Raw genomic sequence first — 23,431 nt, forward strand, 5'->3', positions numbered from 1 at the left:
TGGTAGTCAAGCTAGGAGGGCAGCATGGTCCCTACTGGGTCTCCAAGCCTCACCCTCTACTGATAGGATCTCTCTTGCACCATTGCCTCCCAGGCAGGCGTCATTCAGTCTGCTGTTGCTAGTGTGCAGAATCACCTCATTATCAGCCTTGACCCCAAATATCCTCAGCACTGGAGTTAGACCTCATATACTAGGATCTCCTCTTGTAGCAGAAGCTGGAAACAGGTGATGCCCAGGCATATATCCACATGTAACTACTGCTCTGTTACTTCCCTGAATAAGTCTAAAGTACATCACTGTACCATGTACCAAGCAAAGCCCTCAGAGTCCTTTACGGAAGTTCCCTGACTGCCCTATGACACGTGGTGGGATTCAGCGATGGGTGAGTCTGCCTCGGCCTGCCTCCTCTGCCTCACTCACACCATTGCCAACAGCAGTGTGGTTCACAGATGAGTCATCTTAGCTGTCATTCGAGAACTCCCCTCTGCTCTTCCTAGTAATGTCTTCCATGCCTGAGCTGCATCCACAGCCTCCATGGGACCATGCAACTTACATGATGACATTGTCTTCAGCACTCTGTCCCTCAGCCCCATGCTGCCAGGGCTCTCTCTGGTTACATCCCCCCCTCCATACTCCACAGAGACCATATTCATTATCTCAGACAAGTTAAGCATGAATTACAGTGTGGATAAGTGTTTCAGCTGGCACACCTGAAGCCTTATTGTCTAATAGGTGGTAACCAGGCTGGGCCCAGCCTCATAGTGTTTGAAGGATGCTAAGCCCTTGAAGGGTGCTGTGCTGAGACCACAGCAGGCTTCTCTGGGTGTGAGTCTTGTTGAGGTTAGAAAGCTAGAGCTTGTACAGTGCTGACCACTAGGGACCAGAATGTGATGGGTAATTTACATCACTAGGTCATTAAATCTCCACAAATCCCTGCTGGGGAGACAACAGAAGTTGCCAGAGGATCTGAGCTCCCTGACTGTTTACAAGTCCTGCTGAGTTAAGGTCACCAAACGTGGTTCCTGATGAGCCAGTGAGGTTCCTCTCAGTCTTCCTATTATAAGGAAGCACCCTTCCATTGAGGAAGAAGGAAAACTCCCTGTTTGTGGAAGCTGTGGGAAGTGACTTCTCTCTGCAAGTGAGGAGCCCTCTGGATCCCAAACGTGACCATCTGTTAGGGTGGCGTCCAGCTAGCAGGGATAGTGTCCATGCTGCAGGTCACTAAGTATCTTCCAGGAGGACGTGGTCAGGAGGCGGAGTCTCCTTCCACCCAGTCGGTGCTCCAGTCTGCCTTTTCGGTTCAAGAGCTGCAGGCTGATGGCAGCTCGCTCCGTGTTTAAACTGCAATTGCTGGTGGCGCTCACCTGGGTTGTTTGTTCCAAGGTAGGTTTGCAGGAGTAGGAGTTCACATTCTGCTCTGGGTTCCAAGAGATGCTGTGTCCCTTGCATCCCTTGCCCAGATTGTAAACAAGTTCTACTTGTTTGCACAGGAGACCAGGTCCCTTTGTTCTTCCCGTGTGGTGAGAACTCCTCATGGGAGAGACAGCTGCTTTCTGTCAGAACTAGAGCATTTCTGAGATGCTGGCGAACAAGCCACAGGAGTAGCACGAGTCCCCACGTGCCTTTTCTGGAGTTCCCCAGCTCCAGGCTCCTGCAACTCCAGTGGGGAAGCCCCTGATGCTTTCCCTGTCTTTGGAAAGCGAGGAGTCTCAGTTCTGTCAGAACTGTCAGTGACAGCCTGGAAGTGACAGTGACAGCCTGGCTGTCAGTGACAGCCTGGAAGGAATGGCCAGGACAATGGATGACTTCCGAATCCACAGTCTACAAATAAACGGAGCAAGGTGAGGGGCTATTGAACTGGTCATTTGGCTAAATCAGTGGTTTCCAGCATGAAACCCAGAGAGCAACCCATTTCACCACTCACCGCCCCTCTGGTAGACAACGCTGACATGCAAAGACAGTTGGGAAAAAGGCTCAGCCAGTTCCTAACAGGTGGTCTTTCTAGTACTTACATCGTCCCTGTACCACAGGCCCTCACTGACCCCGTGACTCTCTCTCTTCCCTTGAAGTAGAAAACTCAAGAATGGGGCTGGTGAGATGGCTCAGTGGGTTAGAGCACCCGACTGCTCTTCCGAAGGTCCAGAGTTCAAGTCCCAGCAACCACATGGTGGCTCACAACCATCCCTAACGAGATCTGACTCCCTCTTCTGGAGTGTCTGAAGACAGCTACAATGTACTTACATATAATAAATAAATAAATCTAAAAAAAAAAAAAAAAAAAAAAAAGAAAACTCAAGAATGAGACACGAGGAACTTAATTTTTAAGAAGCAGGCTTTCTTCCATTCTTGGGCTTCTTTGCCAAGCCATCACTGGCCCTTGAGGAATAACAGCCAGCATGCTTTCTGCTGGCAGGCTTCCACTTTTGAGGGCCACTGTGCAACAAGGTCACCTGCATGAAGGATTGCATTAACCGCGCAGCCTCTGGAGGACAAGCATCCTGGTTCATCTGGGATTGGGGAATGCTTGTGTTCCCTGTTGGCTGCAGAGCCAAAAAGGAACTGCCAGAAACAAGCGAGCCCATGGAGTGCCAAGCCTTCCATTCAGTGCTTGAGGAAGCAAACAAGTCCTCATTTTCTCTGCGTTCTAAAAATGCCATGCACTGCAATTAAGCTTTCGAGGAATTCGTGGAAATAACTGAGTTCGAGAGCAGAAAAATAGTTGGCCGAACTAGAGTGAGAATCTTTGTGCTCGTGGAGGAGTTCGGGTACAGGATGCTTTCATCATTGTTTGTTTGTTTGTTTGTTTGTTTGTTTGTTTGTTTGACTGATTCATTCATTCATTCATTCATTCATTCATTCATTCAAGAAGCATTCATTCATTTACACTATCCTAAAGAAGGGATTCTCCCACTAAAATAAGATACTGCCTTCATGGATGCTGCCCTCTGTTGTCATGAATATCCACATAAGCAAATAGATGCAAACTTGTGTTAAGACTTGCAAAACTTTGTTTTGGGCATTGGATGAACAGAGACAGTTAAAGCAGGGAGAGTGCCACAGTCCAGGGACAAATGTCCCCTAATGCCATTTTGTCCATTACATAGCTGAGGAAACAATGGGTTGGGGAGGTGAGTTGACATTTTCCAATTATACTTGTGCAAGGAAAACACACTTCAGAGGTAGTTTGGTCACAAGAGTTTGTACTTAAATAAAACTGTGAGGTGTTGGTTATCAGATGGCTCCATCATTTTCAGCAATTCATGCAGACTAGTCCCAAAATAAAACCAGGCACTGACTGTCCCATATCGCCCTTAGAGATTCCTGAGTCATATGTTTGAGAAGGATGGGGAGAGAGGAAAGAGAAATGAGAGAGGATACCCAAGCAAGAAGTGGGGAAGTTGGGCTTGCATGCAACTGTGGGTGCAGAGGAAGGGGTTTGAAAAATCAAAGGCCAGGGTGCTTCAACCTTCTGTGACCTCCTTCCCTGGGCACGAAGAAGGATTTCTTTCCCTATCAAAACAGTAAGTGGCTGAGATGGAGATGGAGCCCTCTGAGGGGTGGCCAAAATCCTGGTCCAGCACCCCCTCCTGGCATCTCAGCAGCTTTGCAGATTGAAGTCCTCCCTTCTACAGGACTTACCCAGCCTCGGAGCAGCTCATAGGCTGTGACACCCAGTGACCACCAGTCCACGGGGTATGAGTACCCAGGGCCTCCATCCACATACACCTGGAAGACTTCAGGGGCTGTAATGACAAGGCAGAGAGAATATCAGCCAAAGCTTGACTTGAGCACAGGAAGACAAGCCTGCTGAGACTTTTACTACCACCAGATCCTGCTCCTGGGGAGATACTTTGGAATTAGCAGAAAGGGACTGAGTGTGTGTTCCTATGCTAACAGCCAGTGAGGTACTTGTCCATGGAGAGACCCTAGTATAGCTCACTCCTACAGTGGAAAGTAAGACCTGAGCACATGGGTTTGGACAATTGCCATTCTGTCTCAGTATCAACATAGGCCAGGTGGCCAGCTATTAGGATGCTGAGGACTCTGTACCTGCAGCCCAGCTCATGAATGATCCAGGCATGGAGTAAGACAGAGAGGAAACAGAATGGACTTTTGGTGGCAAAGGAAGGAGTGAGGAGGTGGCAGCTGCCTGAGGGGGCAATGGGTTTATGTCCCTGGCAGAGGCAACATTTTTGAAAAGAGATAGAAGGAAAGGTTGTAGAGCAGTGTGGAGGGGTTTGCTACCCACTCCGGGATGGCACAAGTCGACATGGCTAATCTGATGTTATGTGAGTTTTACCTCTCCGTTGTTCTAGAGAGCCACTGGACCGAAGCTGTCAAGGCTTTAGGTGGCACTGAGGGCATCAAGGAGAGATTGGAACAGGGCAGGTAAGAAAGATCAGGTTGGCTGGATTCTCCACTAGTATCTGACTATGTTGAATCTAGAGCTTAAATCAGATGAACAGTCAGATCCCAGATCCTAGATCCCTGATCCCAGATCCCAGATTCTAGCTAGCTTCTGTTTTTCTTTCACTCTACATTTTAATAGTGTGTTCTTGTCCACAAGCTTCCCTCCCCTTGATACTACAGCCTCTTGGGATGTGCTACCATTTAACACCTTTAACAGATGAGGTTCAGGGAGAGTCTATGGGTGGATGGGAAGTCACATGGCTGAGACAGGAAAAACTGAATAGTGCTTCCTACTTTGGCCAAATCCCTGTCTGACCAACATTCTTTCAGTGTGGAATCATGTTCTATTTCTGGAGAATGATGGAATTTAGAGCTTGAGAAAATAGCGACTTGTTGTGTTAGAAATAGGAAGACAGTGGGTTTGGCTGGAATAGAGTTTAACACATCACTTAGTGTCTTTACCTGTTTTGACAAATGTGGGTAGTAATTATGGTTTATTCATTTGTATATTTATTATCTTTGCGAATGTGACACAACTTAGAATCCTCTGGGAGGAGAATCTCAATGAAGGGTTGTCTATGTGGGGATGGCTCAAAGGTATGTCTCTGAGAGATTATTTTAACTAAGTTAACTGATGTGGGAAGATCCTGCCAACTGTGGGTGGTACCATTCCCTAAGCAAAAGGTCTTGAACTGTATGAGTGAAAGAACTGATCTGAGCATAAGCAAGTGAGCATTCATATGTTGATTTCTCTCTGCTCTTGTCTGTGGGTCTGATATGATCGGCTGTCTCAAGCTCCTGCCGCTGTGACTTCCCCACGAGGATCGACTGTAACCCAGAACTGTAAGCTTAAGCCTCTTTTCTCCAAAGTTGCTTTAGGTCCCAGTATTCTATTACAGTAACACAAATGGAACTAGAAGAACCAGATGGCTGGGACAATTCAGCAGCTGCCTGCAGGACACCTGGCTCACACCAGACACTCTGTAAACTGAAAACTTTATCAATGGTAGTCTGATTGTTACACAAGGCTTCCCTTCCATTGTCATGCCACCCACCCAGTACCGCCTAGCAGAGAGGTGGAGACCATTCAAAAATCTACCCTTCCTGCCGTATGAATTAGCTTTCTTCAAATACTGCAGGTCTTGGATTTTCAACTTTGTTTTTGTGTGTACTTTCCCATCTATCCCTAAATCAGCAGACTCCGAAGTCAATGATCTCACTTGTTCTTTACTCCATCCCATCGCGAAGGCAGCCATTGATCTAGAGGAACCCATGGGAACTTAATGCGCCCAGATCCATTTACTTGTCTGGCTTCTTCCTGACTTAAGAGATCTGGGAGAGAAAGGCTTGCATGATGTTTGTCTATGCAGTCCTAGAGCCTGGACACTATGACCTTGTGACAGCTTCCCAGGTGTGCCCATGAGTACAGCGTGTGTCAAGTGCATCCCAGTGCTTCCTACAAGTCCCTGCCATGCCCACAGTCCAGCTCACACTTGAGACTCGGTGTAGAAGCTGCAGGTGAGGGATGCTACCAGGTTCCCATGAATAGGAGATGGCAGACATTTGCAGTTGCGGTGAAACTGATTCTCCCCTCTCTGCACTCTTGTGGCTGATGACAGAACAGAAACGTTGATGTCATAAACCCTGCACAGCTGCTTTTGTGGTCAGGAATCACAATGCAGAAGCCAGATGGGAGCTGAGAACCCGGCAAAGTCCTGGTATGCATTGCTTAGTGAATGACAGCACTGTGGCTGCCAGCTGCTGTGGTTCTGAACAAATTGAATCCTTTCAGCGCTCAGTGGGACAGGTGCAGAAGGCAGTCTGTGATGAGGAAGCAGAAGCAAGAGGGTCCTCGTGGGCTGAATGGCAGGTCCCCAAGCTTCACTCCCAGTACTTGTGAATACCATCACATTCTGAAATAGGACCTTTGAAGCTATAACGGAGGGTGTCAAGATAAAAAGCATCAAGGTTTAGATTTGGTCCTAAATCCCATGAGTGATGTATTTATAAGAGAGATGAGGGGTGATCTAAGACACAGGATGGCTGTGTGAAGAGGGAGATGAAGCATGGAGTGAGGAGGCAGCCCAGGGACACCTGAGGCTGCCTGAGCTGGAGCAAGTGGAGGGACATCCCCCACCCCCAGCCAAGCCTTCTGAGCAAGAATGGCTCTACCACACCATGCTAGCTCAATTCCAGCTTCTAGAACCTCAAGGAACAGCTTCTCTGTGGTTTTAAGCCTGGCTTAGGAAAGTTTGTTCTACAGTCACAAGAAGCAACTTGTCAGGTAAGGGACTTGTCAGGATCACCCATCTAGCTTGGGAAAGCTGGGATCAAATGGGTCTCAGGTTTCTGGCATCAAACCCTTTCCCCTGGTCCTGGAGAATGCCAGGAAGGACTGGGTTGCCTGGGGATTGGGGATCTGGTCCTTCCTCCTCCATCTTCTCATCCATAGTGGGTACTTTACACTATATATATCCATAGAGGGTACTATATCCACTAGGTCTCCTCTGTCTCCATGGAGCTGGTCCAGCTCAAAGATGTCTTCTGGGAGGAAAAGGCTCAGTTTGTTGCTCATTTTTTATCTTTTCTTATGTGCTGCCTTTGGCTAGATATCATTATTGCCCCCTGACTCCTTTAGGAGCTTTGTATCCAGCCCCACCCCTAGAGCTTCCTGCGTTGGTCTGTTCTTGAGGCTGAGTGGGTCTCCTCTCTGCCTTGTGATGCAGACCATGGCAATGTACTGGAACAAAACATCTTACTGCCATGCCAGCTGCTGTAGACATGGTTCTCCACAGGGATGCCAGCTCTGGGAAGGCTAGCCAATGCCCACAGCAAAGGGGACCTGCCTTAGAATCATGAGGTCCAGCTGCATTCATCCTGCTTGGCTTCCCAGGGCCTTTTGAGTGCCAGTACCCTCAAACAGTTTCAAAGGAGCTCAACACAATTGCATGGATTGGCAATATCTTGACAGGATTCTGGGACCATTTTGCTTTTATCTCTCAGTAGGGCACTGCAGGTTATTGATTCAGGGAACCGCTCTAGATGGCGACTCAATTCTGCAATCTGCTTGCAGTCTCAAGCCTGTACAGAAGTCAGTAGAGGCCTTAATACCACCAGAATATGCTGTTTTCCACCCTCTATACCTACCCACTAGGATAATGTTCCACTTATAAAGCAGGTCCAGGAAGAGACTAAACAAAAGCAAGTGATAAAATAGATCAAAGTGATAGATCGCCTGAGAATTATGTGAATATATTTTCTCTTTTTCTCGGAAAATATTTCATTATACTTTCTTCATTCTCCTGTGATGATGTGAGATACACAATAAGGTGAAGGGAGATGGGTGAATTGTAGGTTCCCATGTCAGGGTCATATTAACACAAGCACTGACATACTGTGATAGTCTACTGATAACTTAGATGTCTGGGCAACTGATGGGAAGGTAGCATATACAGCATGGATACACTGCAGAAAGTTAATTCACCTGTCCTGGACTGGAGGGTATACGATTCCACTATAGTACTCAAAACACCCAGTTGAAATTGCAACCCTATGCACCCCTAGATCATCATACTATCACACATCTATATATTCCTAAATATCTTCAGGTCAATGTGTTAAATTGGCTGAGTGAATTTGAACCCAGTCCAAGATTCTGTTTCAGAATTGCATCTATTTATTTAGTGTGTGTGTGTGTGTGTGTGTGTGTGTGTGTGTGTGTGTGTGTCTTACAGTGACACAGTATATATTTAGTGATCAGAGAACAACTTGTGGGAATCAGTTTTCTTCTTTTACCATGTGAGGTCAGAGAATTGAACTCAGGTAGTCAGACTTGGTGGCGAGTGCCTTCACTCAGCCCCCAAACCAAAAATTTCTCTGAAGGCACACCACTGTTACATTTGAGCAAATTAGGGTTTCTGTGTAACCTAAAACAGAAACATGTGGCCTTGACATTAACACGGCACATAAATAAACATTGCTCACTGTTTCCACCCTGCATATGTTACCCTCCTGTTGGTTATCATTTGTCATCTTCATTATCAGATGAGTTATCACAATATGGCCTCATGCATTTAAGGAATGCAGGAGAACTTTGGGCTCTGGTCACATTACCAGAAGTACTGTCTGCTTTTTGCTGTTCCCCATGAACTCATGACAATGCTGGGTGCATGCTGTTCATCCTGTGGATGCCTGTGAGTCCACTATGGCTACATGGGATGGATTCAGGCACCATGGAGCCTCTGGCTGCTCTCCCAGCGTGTTCCCATTACCTAGCAGGATCAGCGTCATCATCCATGAACTGCCTTGACTAACAGCCAAACATTTCTTCCAAGGCAGGTTTTTAATTGAAGTGAGTTTCCATGCCAAAGGGCATCAGACGAACACACAATTGGCCTTCCAGAAGAACAAGGACACATGGAGTCTGGTGGGAGAAATTATCTTTCTTCCCCTAGAAATATAAATATACGCTTGGTGGGATTCGCCACCCAGGCTAACCATGCAGAATTCATGTGCTCATTCCACTAAAAACAAAAACAACAACAAAAAAAAATACAATCACTTCCTATATTACCCTTTCTTACTTGCTGTTCAGCTCCATGGATACTGCTGAAGGTTTTGATGTGCACCAGAGTGTGAAAAGCTATTTAACATGGAACCTGCCAGCTGACAGGCTGCCCAAGTCTGCCTCTCCAGGTAATTATGCCCTTCTGGGCTGTGAACACAGAGTCCCTGCATTTCAGCTGCGGGGTAGAGACGTTCAAGATCATTTCTCTTTTTCCCTAAATGTTCCACAGAGAAGCCAAAGCCTGGGAGTTCAAGGTCATCTCATCCATCAGGGCCCAGAACACGGGCCTCCTTCCCACTCCTTGCTATGGCAATATGTTTCCAGCTTGATATCTCAGACTCTGGAGGCCCCACCCCTAGGCACCTCTGCCATGGGTCCCCCAGTCCTTCACATCTGCCTGCCCATCCAGATTCTTCCCTCTCACTCTGGTCCTGCTCTTGTTTCTGGGTCCCAGCTGATGATTTGCTCACCTGCATGGTCAGAAACCAGGAGTTACTATGGACTCCACCCCCTCTTTCAGCCTGTCCCTGATCACATCTTATCACTCTTCCCTTCTAAAACTTTCTTCTTCAGCCTCCATTCTAATTTCTGTGTTGACCTATTATTATCTCTGTCCCCTTAACTTGACTTTCATGTGCCCAGAGAGATTCTAAGTACATTCAGTAAACAGAGAGATCAGGCATACAAAGAAAGTCACTTGTCACCACTGAACTCAGGTCCCATATTCAACAGGTACAGTGGCCTTGTTTCCTCATCTGTCAGAAGAGGTAACAATCTCTTTTATGTAACATTACTGAGAAAGAAAGTGTATTTATGATGTTCACTGAGCATATAGTAAGTGCTCAATAAATTCTCATTGGTCAAGCATTTAGCCTTTAAGTCTCAGGCTCCATGGATTAATGACAGTCCCCATACCACAATGAGATAGCACAGGCCACACTTCCTTTGGGACTGGTGCAAAGCAGGGTCCCAACAGGTGTGATATGGATTTTAATATCACAGTCTGTCAGTATGTGGGCAATGATTGGGAACCCAGCTCACCCAGACACATACTATACATGGTTTCCAGATGGTTCAAGTCATAATTCTTTGCATTAAAATGAACCAATAACTGTAGAGATAAGTGGTGAGCCTGGGTACTCTGAATTCCACAAGGGTCATTTAATTTTGTTTGGCTTCTAGCTAGCCAATGAACTCAGGTGCCACTCTCTTACATATTAATTTGCAATAAAATGAAACTACCACCACAGGCTATTGGTTTCTTTCAGGGGTTGTGAGCAGCATTCAGGGCAACAGGAAACAGCTTTTGTTAAAGTGCAAGAAATTTCTCAGCCACAGACCATTAGCATTTCACGATCTGTGTGGGGAAGAGGGAGGGGATGGGAGTCTAATTGGCTAAGGAAGAAATACAGAAGCTCTGATAAGAGGCAGAAATGAATCATGAACAGTTCCAGAAAAGCACTTCATGTTAAATAAGTCAGATTCTTCTATTAGAGTGGATAGAAGGCAAACTCGGGTCCCTGGGAAGATTCAGATGTGCTATTGTAACTGCTGAGCCATCTCTCCAGCCCCCTGGCTTGCAGCAAGCAGTATTAATGAGAAGAACCAAGACAAAGTCAACACATTTCACAGTTAAAATGTGAAGCAGGGGACAGACTTCTAAACAGCATCTCCCGCAGAGACATTCATTAGCATCTGGATGGAATATCCTGCATCCGAATGTCCAGAGCCAGATGTGTTTTGGCTTCAGATTACTTCAGACTCTGGGATGTTTGCACATATGCAATGAGGCATCTCCAGGGTAGGATACAGGTCTAAAAAAACGAAATTAATCCAAATCTCCAGTAGCCTCATGCACATATCATGGACATAATTTTACAAAGTTCTAGGGTACTTATGTTTTCAGTGTGGCCTGTCACATGAGGTCAGGTGTAAGTGCCACCATGTCAGTACTACAAGTTTTTGAATTTGAGGTTGAGATTTCTACATTTGGAATGCTCATCCTGTAGACTGCTACATAGATGGTTTGGGTTTTTCTATTTGTCCAAGACAAGTAATGTTTACCACTGCTACCCCAATTTGTACCAAGCAGGTACTGTGTTATCTATTCATGCCTCACCAAGTTCATCTTCCTTGATTAGTGGTCAAATCTGTTCCCTTGGGTGCTTTCTGTCAGCCAGTCCCTTCTTGTCTAAGGGTCCTGGTGAATATAGTTCCATGTCTCTGGAATTCTTTGTGTGTCTTCTGCTGAACAATATTGAGATATCTTTCAGGATCCAGTTGAAGTATGATGTCTCATTGAAGTTACTCTGGGCTCCTCCAGTTCCCTTCCTCTTCCCCACTAATAACTCCCTTTCTCATCAGATATGACATAGTTCTGCTCTGTTGGAGCACCAAAGTTGGAGTGTCACTCTAGCCTGTGGCAATAAGTTTTAATAGTCAATCTGATGGAATCTGAAAATTACCTGGGAAGTGATTTGTAGAGTAAGATGCCCGTGGGCATGTCTGTGGGGACTTGAATCTTGATTTTGTTAATTGAGGTGAGAAGACCTGCCCTCTGTGGGTGGCACCATCCCCTAGGTTGGGGATTCCAGATTGTGTATGTTTAGACAGATGCTGAGCACTAACAAGGATGCATGTGTTCATTTTCTCTGCTCTTGACTGTGGATGTGGCTAGTTGCTTCAAGTTTCTGCCTTGACTTGTCCATAATGGTGTACTGTAACCTGTAATTGTGAGACAAATAAGGCCCCTCTCTTTAAAGTTGCTTTTGTGGGGGTATTTATCACAGCAACAGACACAGCAAAGTACAGAGGCTAACTGGAAAAAGGTAAACACTGTATCTGTATTAGCTACCTTTCTGATTATTGAGACAATATACCTGACAAAATCAATTTAAGAAGGAAGGGTTTACTCTGGCGCACAGTTTGAGAGCTCAGTCCATCATTGCAGGGAGGGAATAGTGGCAGGAGTATGCAATGGTTAGACACATTGCATCTGCAGTCAGGAAGAAGAGATGGTGCTAGTGTTCAACTTGCCTTCTCTTTGGAATGACCTCACCCATATTTAGAGTAGGTTTTATCTCCTTTGTTAAACATTTCTGGCAACATTCCCATAGGCACCAAGAGGTATATTTCAGTTAGATTAATAATTAAAATTAACAATTACACTACCCATTACCCTATAGTAGTTTTTCTTGAAGTAGTTAACAATCAGACATAAGGTGTTTTCCAGCAGAGACGGGGTATGACTGCTGCTTGGCCTGAGTGTGCCACCAGAGGAAGACAGGGCTGGAGGAAGAGGCTGAGGCAGCCTCAGCTGAGCCATGTGTGGGTACCAGCAAGGGGCCCATGGCTTGCCCAGATGGTAAGAATTCAGCTCATACCCCCTTACCAGCTCCTTTCTATAGTGCCACAGCTTTCAAGAAGAGGACCAGGACAGAAAGAAGACTGTGGGAATTCCTTGGTGATGCAGAGGTTAGGAGAGGAGCCATTGCTTCATATATACATGCAGACAAAGCACCCCACACAAAAATGAAATAAATACCTAAAAAGGAGTTTTCCCGAAATGGTGAGTAATCAAATCGGCTATCCAAGAGACCCAGAGATCATCAGAATAGACACAATGAAAGAAAAATCAATCTTCCAGTATATCACAGGTATAACCAAAAGCTAATGATTAGGGGAAAGGTCTAGATATAGCTCAAGAAAGACAGATATATTATAGAGCAAAGCAACGAAGATGGGAGGCACATCAGGGCAAAAGGCAGAGATGCTGCAGCAGGGTGTTACAGTTAACTCCCTCAAGAGAAGAAAAGCTGTTAACCTGGCACTCAGTATACAGGATATCCATTCAAGTTATTTTTTCAAAGTGTACTAATTTTGCAATAAACACTTTTAAAAACATGTTTATGTAAATACTATTTATTGCCAGTAGACTTTCATTAAGATTGATTTTTAAGAAATACTCCAAAGTATATGATACCAGACAAAAAATGGAAACTACATACACACACAAAATTACCACTAATAGAAAAAAATATAGAAAATTAATTTTTCATTTTGATGACTATAAAATGCCATTGACCATCAGAAGCAAAAATAAGATTGATGAATGATATGTTTATAGCAAGTGAAACAAGATGAGTGGGAAGATTAGAAAATATATCATTGTGAGATTAATTTTTTTTAAAGTATTTCTTTTTATTTATGAATTATGTATAGCATTTCTGGGTGTGTATATGCACCTGAGTGCAGTGTCTTCAGGGGCCAGAAGAGGGCATCATATCCCTTCGATCTGGAGTTACAGGTGGTTGTAATATGCGTAATGTGGGTGCTGGTAGGATTGAATTGTGCAATCTTAACCATTGAGCCATCTCTCCGGTTCCCTTTTATGGGCTTTTTAGAACAAAATTTCAAAAAAGATTCTGTTGAGACATCTTGGTTCTGGGACTCCACCGAAAGTAGTCTGCACAGGTGAGAGTGTGGACTACGGAAGCTAACAGCTTCTGGGACAGGCGGGAGCCACAGAGCTTCTGAGGCAGCCCCCTTTTCAGGCCCCAGACATCCAGGCACCTTCCCGGCCAGAGGATAGGTGTCCGCCCAGCCCAGGAGGGCTTTGCCAGAGCATTGGCAGCAGACATCTTGGTTCTGGGACTCCACCGAGAGTAGTCTGCACAGGTGAGAGTGTGGACTACAGAAGCTAACAGCTTCTGGGACAGGCCGAAGCAACACAGCTTCTGGGACAGGTCCTGTTTTAGGCCTTCATCTTTGGCCAGGAGGGAGGTCCAAACGCCAGATATCTGTACACCTTCCCTGTAAGAGGAGAGCTTGCCTGAAGAGAGTGCTCTGACCACTGAAACTCAGAGAAGAGAGCTAGTCTCCTCGGTCTGCTGATAAAGGCTAACAGAATCATGAGAGGAACAATCTCTAACGAGAGACAACTAAATCAACTAACTCCAGAGATTACCAGATGGTGAAAGGTAAATGTAAGACTCTTACTAACAGAAACCAAGACCACTCACCATCATCAGAACACAGCACTCCCACCTCGTCCAGTCCAGGGGACCCCAAAACACCCGAAAAGCTAGACCCAGATATAAAGCATATCTCATGGTGATGGTAGAGGACATCAAGAAGGACTTTAATAACTCACTCAAAGAAATCTAGGAGAACACTGCTAAACAGGTAGAAGACCTTAAAGAGGAAGCACAAAAATCCCTTAAAGAATTACAGGAAAACACGACCAAACAGGTGATGGAATTGAATAAAACCATCCAAGACCTAAAAAAGGAAGTAGATACTATAAAGAAAATCCAAAGTGAGGCAATGTTAGAAATAGAAACCCTAGGAAAGAAATCTGGAACCATAGATGCAAACATCAGCAACAGAATATGAGAAATGGAAGAAAGAATCTCAGGTGCAGAAGATTCCATAGAGAACATCGGCACAACAATCAAAGAAAATGGAAAATGCAAAAAGATCCTAACTCAAAACATCCAGGAAATCCAGGACACAATGAGAAGACCAAACCTACGGATAATAGGTGTAGATGAGAATGAAGATTTTCAACTTAAAGGGCCAGCAAATATCTTCAACAAAATTATAGAAGAAAACTTCCCAAACTTAAAGAGATGCCCAGGAACATACAAGAAGCCTACAGAACTCCAAATAGACTGGACCAGAAAATAAATACCTCTCGACACATAAAAAAATAGAACAACAAATGCACTAAATAAAGATAGAACATTAAAAGTAGTAAGGGAGAAAGGTCAAGTAACATATAAAGGCAAGCCTATCAGAATTACACCAGATTTTTCACCAGAGACTATGAAAGCCAGAAGAGCCTGGACAGATGTTATACAGACACTAAGAGAACACAAATGCCAACCCAGGCTACTATACCCTGCCAAACTTTTAATTGCCTTAGATGGAGAAACAAAAGTATTCCACGACAAAACCAAATTCACACATTATCTTTCCACGAATCCCGCCCTTCAAAAGATAATAACAGAAAAAAAACAATACAAGGACAGAAACCATGTCCTAGAAAAAGCAAGAAGGTAATTCCTCAACAAACCTAAAAGAAGATAGCCACAAGAACAGAATGCCAATTTTAACAAAAATAATAGGAAGCAACAATTACTTTTCCTTAATATCTCTTAATATCAATGAACTCAACTCCCCAATAAAAAGACATAGACTAACAAACTGGCTATACTAACAGGACCCAACATTTTGCTGCTTACAGGAAACCCATCTCAGGGAAAAAGATAGACACTACCTCAGAATGAAAGGCTGGAAAACAATTTTCCAAGCAAATGGTCTGAAGAAAAAAGCTGGAGTAGCCATTCTAATATCTAATAAAATCAACTCCCAACCTAAAGTCATCAAAAAAGACAAGGAGGGGCACTTCATACTCATCAAAGGTAAAATTCTCCAAGAGGAACTCTCAATTCTGAATATCTATGCTCCAAATACAAGGGCAGCCACATTCATTAAAGAAACTTTAGTAAATCTCAAAGCACACATTGCACCTCACACAATAATAGTGGGAGACTTCAACACACCACTTTTACCAATGGACAGATCATGGAAACAGAAACTAAACAGGGACACAGTGAAACTAACAGAAGTTATGAAACAAATGGATCTAACAGATACCTACAGAACATTTTATCCTAAAACAAAAGGATATACCTCTTCTCAGCACCTCATGGTACCGTCTCCAAAACTGACCACATAATTGGTCACAAAACAAGCCTCAACAGATACAAAAATATTGAAATTGTCCCATGCATCCTATCATATCACCATGGACTAAGGCTGATCTTCAATAACAAAATAAATAATATAAAGCCAACATTCAGGAGGAAACTGAACAACACTCTTCTCAAGATACCTTGGTCAAAGAAGGAATAAAGAAAGAAATTAAGGACTTTTTGGAGTTTAATAAAAATGAAGCCACAACATACCTCAACTTATGGGACACAATGAAAGCATTTCTAAGAGGAAAACTCATAGCTCTGAGTGCCTCCAAAAAGAAACTAGAGAGAGCACACCCTAGCAGCTTGGCAACACACCGAAAAGCTCTAGAACAAAACGAAGCAAATTCACCCAAGAGGAGTAGACAGCAGGAAATGATCAAACTCAGGGGTTAAAATCAACCAAGTGGAAACAAGAAGAACTATTCAAAGAATCAACCAAACGAGGAGCTGGTTCTTTGAGAAAATCAACAAGATAGATAAACCCTTAGACTCACTAGAGGGCACAGGGAAAGCATCCTTATTAACAAAATCAGAGATGAAAAGGGAGACATTACAACAGATCCTGAAGAAATCCAAAACACCATCAGATCCTTCTACAAAAGGCTCTACTAAAGTACTCTACCCAACTCATTTTATGAAGCCACAATTACTCTGATACCTAAACCACAAAAAGACCCAACAAAGATAGAGAACTTCAGACCAATTTCCCTGATGAATATTGATGCAAAAATCCTCAATAAAGTTCTCGCTAACCAAATCCAAGAACACATCAAAACAATCATCCATCCTGACCAAGTAGGTTTCATCCCAGGGATGCAGGGATGGTTCAATATACGGAAATCCATCAATGTAATTCAGTATTTAAACAAACTCAAAGACAAAAAAAAAAAAAAAAACAAAACAAAACACAAGATCATCTCGTTAGATGCGGAGAAAGCATTTGACAAAATCCAACACCCATTCATGATAAAAGTCTTGGAAAGATCAGGAATTCAAGGCCCATACCTAACCATGATAAAAGCAATCTACAGCAAACCAGTAGCCAACATCAAAGTAAATGGTGAGAAGCTGGAAGCAATTCCACTAAAATCAGGGACTAGACAAGGCTGTCCAGTCTCTCCCTACCTATTCAACATGGTACTTGAAGTCCTAGGCAGAGCAATTCGACAACAAAAGGAGATCAAGGGGATACAAATTGGAAAGGAAGAAGTCAAAATATCACTTTTTGCAGATGATATGGTAGTATATATAAGTGACCCTAAAAATTCCACCAGAGAACTCCTAAGCCTGATAAACAGCTTTGGTGAATATAAATTTAACTCAAACAAGTCAATGGCCTTTCTGTACACAAAGGATAAACAGGCTGAGAAAGAAATTAGGGAAACAATACCCTTCTCAATAGTCACAAATAATATAAAACATCTTGGCGTGACTCTAACTAAGGAAGTGAAAGATCTGTATGATAAGAACTTCAAGTCTCTGACGAAAGAAATTAAAGAAAATCTCAGAAGATGGAAAGATCTCCCATGCTCATGGATTGGCAGGATCAATATTGTAAAAATGGCTATCTTGCCAAAAGCAATCTACAGATTCAGTGCAATCCCCATCAAAATTCCAACTCAATTCTTCAACGAATAAGAAAGGGCAATGTGCAAATTCATCTGGAATAACAAAAAACCTAGGATAGTAAAAACTCTTCTCAAGGATAAAAGAACCTCTGGTGGAATCACCATGCCTGACCTAAAGCTGTACTACTGAGCAATTGTGATAAAAACTGCATGGTACTGGTATAGCGACAGACAAGTAGACCAATGGAATAGAATTGAAGACCCAGAAATGAACCCACACACCTATGGTCACTTGATCTTTGACAAGGGAGCAAAAACCATCCAATGGGAAAAAGACAGCATTTTCAACAAATGGTAATGGCACAACTGGCGGTTATCATGTAGAAGAATTCGAATAGATCCATTCCTATCTCCTTGTATTAAGGTCAAATCTAAGTGGATTAAGGAACTCCACATAAAACCAGAGACACTGAAACTTATAGAGGAGAAAGTAGGGAAAACCCTCGAAGATATGGGTACAGGGGAAAAATTCCTGAATAGAACAGCAATGGCTTGTGCTGTAAGATTGAGAATCGACAAATGGGACCTCATAAAATTGCAAAGCTTCTGCAAGGCAAAAGAGACCTTCAATAAGACAAAAAGGCCACCAACAGATTGGGAAAGAATCTTTACCTATCCTAAATCAGATAGGGGACTAATATCCAATATATATATATAAAGAACTCAAGAAGGTGGACTCCAGAAAATCAAATAACCTCATTTAAAAATGGGGTTTAGAGCTAAACAAAGAATTCTCACCTGAGGAATACCAAATGGCTGAGAAGCACCTGAAAAAAATATTCAACATCCTTAATCATCAGGGAAATGCAAATCAAAACAACCCTGAGATTCCACCTCACACCAGTCAGAATGGCTAAGATCAAAAATTCAGGTGACAGCAGATGCTGGCGAGGATGTGGAGAAAGAGGAACACTCCTCCACTGTTGGTGGGATTGCAAGCTTGTACAACCACTCTGGAAATCAGTCTGGCGGTTCCTTAGAAAATTGGACATAGTACTACCGGAGGATCCCGAAATACCTCTCCTGGGCATATATCCAGAAGATGTTCCAACCGGTAAGAAGGACACATGCTTCACTATGTTCATAGCAGCCTTATTTATAATAGCCAGAAGCTGGAAAGAACCCAGATGCCCCTCAACAGAGGAATGGATACAGAAATATGGTACATTTACACAATGGAATACTACTCAGCTATTAAAAAGAATGAATTTATGAAATTCCTAAGCAAATGGATGGACCTGAAGGGCATCATCCTAAGTGAGGTAACCCAATCACAAAAGACTCACACAATATGTACTCATTGATAAGTGGATATTAGCTCAGAAACTTAGAATACCCCAGATATAAGATACAATTTGCTAAACGTGTGAAACTTAAGAAGAACTAAGACCAAAGTGTGGACACTTTGCCCCTTCTTAGAATTGGGAACAAAACACCCATGGAAGGAGTTACAGAGACAAAGTTTGGAGCTGAGACGAAAGGATGGACCATCTAGAGACTGCCACATCCGGGGGTTCATCCCATAATAAGCTTCCAAATGCTAACACCATTGCATACACTAGCAAGATTTTGCTGGAAGGACCCAGATATGGCTGTCTCTTGTGAGACTATGCTGGGGCCTGGCAAACACAGAAGTGGATGCTCACAATCAGCTATTGGATGGATCACAGGGCCCCCAATGGAGGAGCCAGAGAAAATACCCAAGGAGCTGAAGGGATCTGCAATCCTATAGGTGGAACAACAATATGAACTAACAAATATCCCCCCCCCCCCCCCGGAGCTTGTGTCTCTAGTTGTATATGAATCAGAAGATGGCCTAGTTGGCCATCGGTGGAAAGAGAGGCCCATTGGTCGTGCAAACTTTATATGCCTCAGTACAGGGGAACGACAGGGCCAAGAAGTGGGAGTGGGTGGGTGGGGGAGTGGGTGGTGGAGCATGTGGGAGACTTTTGGGATAGCATTGGTTGGATCCTACCCACGGTCATGCTGCACAAGGCATTAGATCATTATTGAGCTGGACATCAGCATTAGAATGAAAGAAAATTAGAATGGAAGAAATTCCTATTGGGCGCCATTTTTCATAACAATGTCAAGGTAACACTTCATAAGTTATGGGGCCACAGTTAGAGCTGGACTTTGTTTCCTGTGTGCGATGTTCCTTCGAGGAAGAAGAGTCTAAAGTCTGTTATCTGAACATATACATTATGTACCCGGACTAAGACCAACAGGTGACCTAAGGAAGCAGGGGAAGGTATAAAGACAAGAGGAAAATGGATGCAGCAGAAACCAGAAATGTAATGGAGAAAGACAATTTAGAAAAAAACTGGTACTTAAATATAACACCACGTTTACTAGCCTGGAATCAGAATGACTAGAAAATCAGAGAGAAAGTATAAAACACTAATTCAAGAGTGAAAGAAGATCTGTTACCAAGGAACCCACAATCCCTAAAAAGGGTGAGGGGATGTTACACATACATGGATGCCCAAGAATCTGGTTAGACAAAATACATAAATTCACTAACAACAAGAAACTAATGTGTTTTATATAGTATTTGCTATTTTTAGACAGTGAGTTCATAGTTGTAAAGTTTTCTTCATACAAAATAATGTCAGGTTTAATCATATATCTTAACTGGACAATTAAAAAATCAAATTCACAAATGAGTAGCAATGATCCCTTCAACTTACTCTGCAATCATCACTCTGCTACTCAAACCACATGGAGTTGTCATAAAAACAATGTAAAGACAAGCAAACATTCCTCATAAATGAGATGCAAATATTGTAAACAAGATATTAACACATGGATTCCAGATTTGCCTAAGGAAGCTAACACGTCATGACTAATGAGATTCTTTCTGGGAATGCTGGGCTGTTCTGCATTGCAAAAATTCATCAATGTACTGCAGTCGATTGTAGGAAAGAAACCATCAGGTTATATCAAAAGATGTCCGTCGTCCCACCCCCACCCCTGCAAAAAAAGGCTCTTTGGCAGAATTCAACATGCAGTTATGATTGAGGGAAAAAGCAGTTGGAATTCTTGGTAATTCTGATAAAGAGAAGTTCAAATGCTTAGGTGAACATCACATTGCATGGTAGACCTGTAGCCAGCATCTGGCTAGGGGCAGGGGCAGGAGCAGGGGCAGGGGCAGGGGCAGGGGCAGGGGCAGGGGCAGGGGCAGGGGCAGGGGCAGGGGCAGGGGCAGGGGCAGGGGCAGGGGCAGGGGCAGGGGCAGGGGCAAGGGCAGGAGCAAGGCAACGTTTGCCAGCTGATGGCCATTGTGGAGGGAAGTAAAGCCCTATCTGCAAACCCGAGTGCATATGGAGCAATCTCAAGGAATTCACTGGAGAAGACCTGTCAGAACTTCAAAGAGTATCACAGTCGCAAGATCTAATGTCAATGTAAGAGTCAGTTATATTCCTTTAACCATTAATGGCTGAGGACTGACTGATTAAAAAATCTAGTCCTTGAGGACCCTGAGAAATGGCTCAGCTGCTTAGAGTACTTGCTGCTCTTCAAAGAACTGGAACATCTACATCTGGCAGTTCACAATCACCTATGACTCCCATTCTAGAGATCTGGCACCCTCTTCTGACCTCCTCAGGCTTGCGTATGTGGGTGTGGGTGTGTGGGTGGGTATGGGTGTATACACACACCCACACTCACACCCACCCACACACCATGTAATAGAAAATGAGCCACATATAAACCAACTATGGCAGATGTTGCCTAAAACATACACACGTGTATAAACAAAAAATTTAAATGCAATTACCCTAAGACAGAGACAACAGCCCCAATTAGACACCATATGCTACCAAATAAAAACTCCAGCACCAAGAATGGGTTACCTCTTTTTGAGTTATTGGCTAATGTAGTTCCACAGAGTCCTCCCTCCCCCAAACATAGACTATTGCCATTGCTCTTGGTCACTCCCCAGAAGGTAAGGGTAAGACTCTATCATTGAAGACATAACATACTTGGCTCGTAGAGAAATCAAGCAGATACTGTCCTGAAAGCTCTATTGATACTTTCTAGCTTTCACAGTGGTGGAAGGGGCCAAGCATATTACCATAGGAGAAAAGTAAGTCATCAATATCACCCAGTTGTGATCCCTGAAAGCTATGAAAATGACTGACCTTGCAATATATGCCCCCTGGTGCAATGGTGGCACAAACATTACAGTGGCAACCAAACACTTTCTGACTGGAGTTAAGACCTGTTGCCCAACAATTGAACTTATCCATACCTGTTATGCTTCTAGGTGCCAGAAATATATGGCTACATAGGCCATGGGCTTAGGGGAAGAGCTACTACTACTATTCTGCCAAATAGACTTACGATTTAATATTATTTAATACTAAATAGTTCTAAAATGACCCCTGATGATTTATTGCTATACCCTCAGATCAATGCATCTCTCCTCCCTCATCATAGATGATTCTAGTTGTATTAGATGCCAACCAACACAGAGACCCAAAGCTGGTCAATGTGCTGAGACTCTTATTGAAGTGATCAGCCCCAATGGGCCATAAATATCATATGCCTCCTCCTTAAAGGTTCAGAGGCATTCTAGGAAGAGGGATTGGAAAGAATTTAAAAGCCAGAGGTTGTGGATGAATTCAAGGAAACTGTTTTCTGGACTCAGCATGGCAGAAGCCCACACAAGCTTGAAGCAATTGTAAGAGCAAGCATAGAACTTGTACAAGCTCAAGCCAGACAAAATTCCAACAAGACAAAGGATGTTGGCATGACATGCCACACTTGCTGTGGAGCTGCTGACATTTGGAAGCTGCTGGGAAAGGCAGAGTCAGTTTTCTCTAATTGTAGGACTTCTGCTATATTGACCATACTCCAAGGCAGGTCTCACACTCAGCAGTGGTTGGCCAACATAAACTGGACACAAGAAGGAGGAGGAGGAGGAGAGAGGGGGAGGGTAGGGGGAGGGGGAGAGAGAGGAGAGAGGTGGGAGAATGATCTCAGTGACACAATGTTGGATGGGTGAGGAGGCAGAGATGTGTCTGGAAGTTTGGGAAGATGAATATGATCAAATTACACATGAGTATGAGATTCTCAAAGGATTGATAAAAAAAACATTATTTTAAAACTCCTAGTTCTTATAAAGGCAGCAAAATGCACAAAATACTTAGAAAGTGTACATATAACAAAACATATGCTAAGTCTTCACACTGATGAATCTATGGCAGAGGTGACAGAAACCAAGATTATCTCATTGACCAGCATCTATCTTTACTTATGGGCTGGGAGACATCACTCCTATGACACGTAGATTTGACATGGTCCTTACAGAAACCCAGTAGAATTGTTTGTTATCATAGAAATTATTAAGCTGACTCTGAACACATACATGAAGAAGTACGGAACAATGCATTGCCATAGTTTTGAAAAGAAGAAAGGAATTGGCAGGGATTCACTACAGGATTTCAAGTGACATCTTGATGCTACAAGTAAAAGTCAGCAAGCAAATGAACAGATGAAATGGAGCAGGGTGTAGAAACAGATCCATGATTTCAGGCCAGCTGAGATCTGACAAAGTTGAAAAGGGATTTGAGTAGAGTCAGAAGAACACTTTAAACCGAGTTCAATGGTTTGGATCGCTGGATGCAGACAGGAAAAGCTGATCCCTACCTCTCGCTCTGTTCAGAAATAGATTCCAGAGGGTCTGCAGCTGCAATGTAAACTCAGAACTTGTACAAGGAAGAAAACTTCCAGAAAGCAGAAGCAAGAAAGGCATGATGTTATATAAAGAAAACCTGGTTAGCAATGGCCCCAGTTGTATGGTCCACGAGTGTTAAGTGCAAGGAGCCCCTGCAAGGTGTGAAGGGATGGATGCACAAAAAAGTTACTCAGAGCTGGTGGGCCTTGGAGACCTGAGTTGACTGCTAGCTCTGTAGTCACGTCTGGCACGCATTGTAGCCATTGTTGAGAGTGCACTTGTTGCCAATGGTGACTTCCACAATACCCACATTTGCTTATCACAACTTTCTTGGGGACAGGAATGGACAGGAGTAAGGGGTGGGGCACAAGGACCAAGTGTG

General features: G+C 43.7%; 1 protein-coding gene across 1 annotated transcript in view; it reads right to left on the reverse strand.

Annotated features, from left to right (window-relative positions):
* Stk32b (serine/threonine kinase 32B) overlaps positions 1 to 23,431 on the reverse strand; it is a 270,329-nt gene that overhangs the window by 16,272 nt on the left and 230,626 nt on the right. The window contains exon 7 of the mRNA NM_022416.2: positions 3,640 to 3,743. Coding sequence (NP_071861.1) covers positions 3,640 to 3,743 — 104 coding nt within the window. The remainder of the gene's footprint in view (positions 1 to 3,639; positions 3,744 to 23,431) is intronic.

This window comes from Mus musculus, chromosome 5, assembly GCF_000001635.26.
Source record: "Mus musculus strain C57BL/6J chromosome 5, GRCm38.p6 C57BL/6J".
NCBI classification, from domain to species: domain Eukaryota; kingdom Metazoa; phylum Chordata; class Mammalia; order Rodentia; family Muridae; genus Mus; species Mus musculus.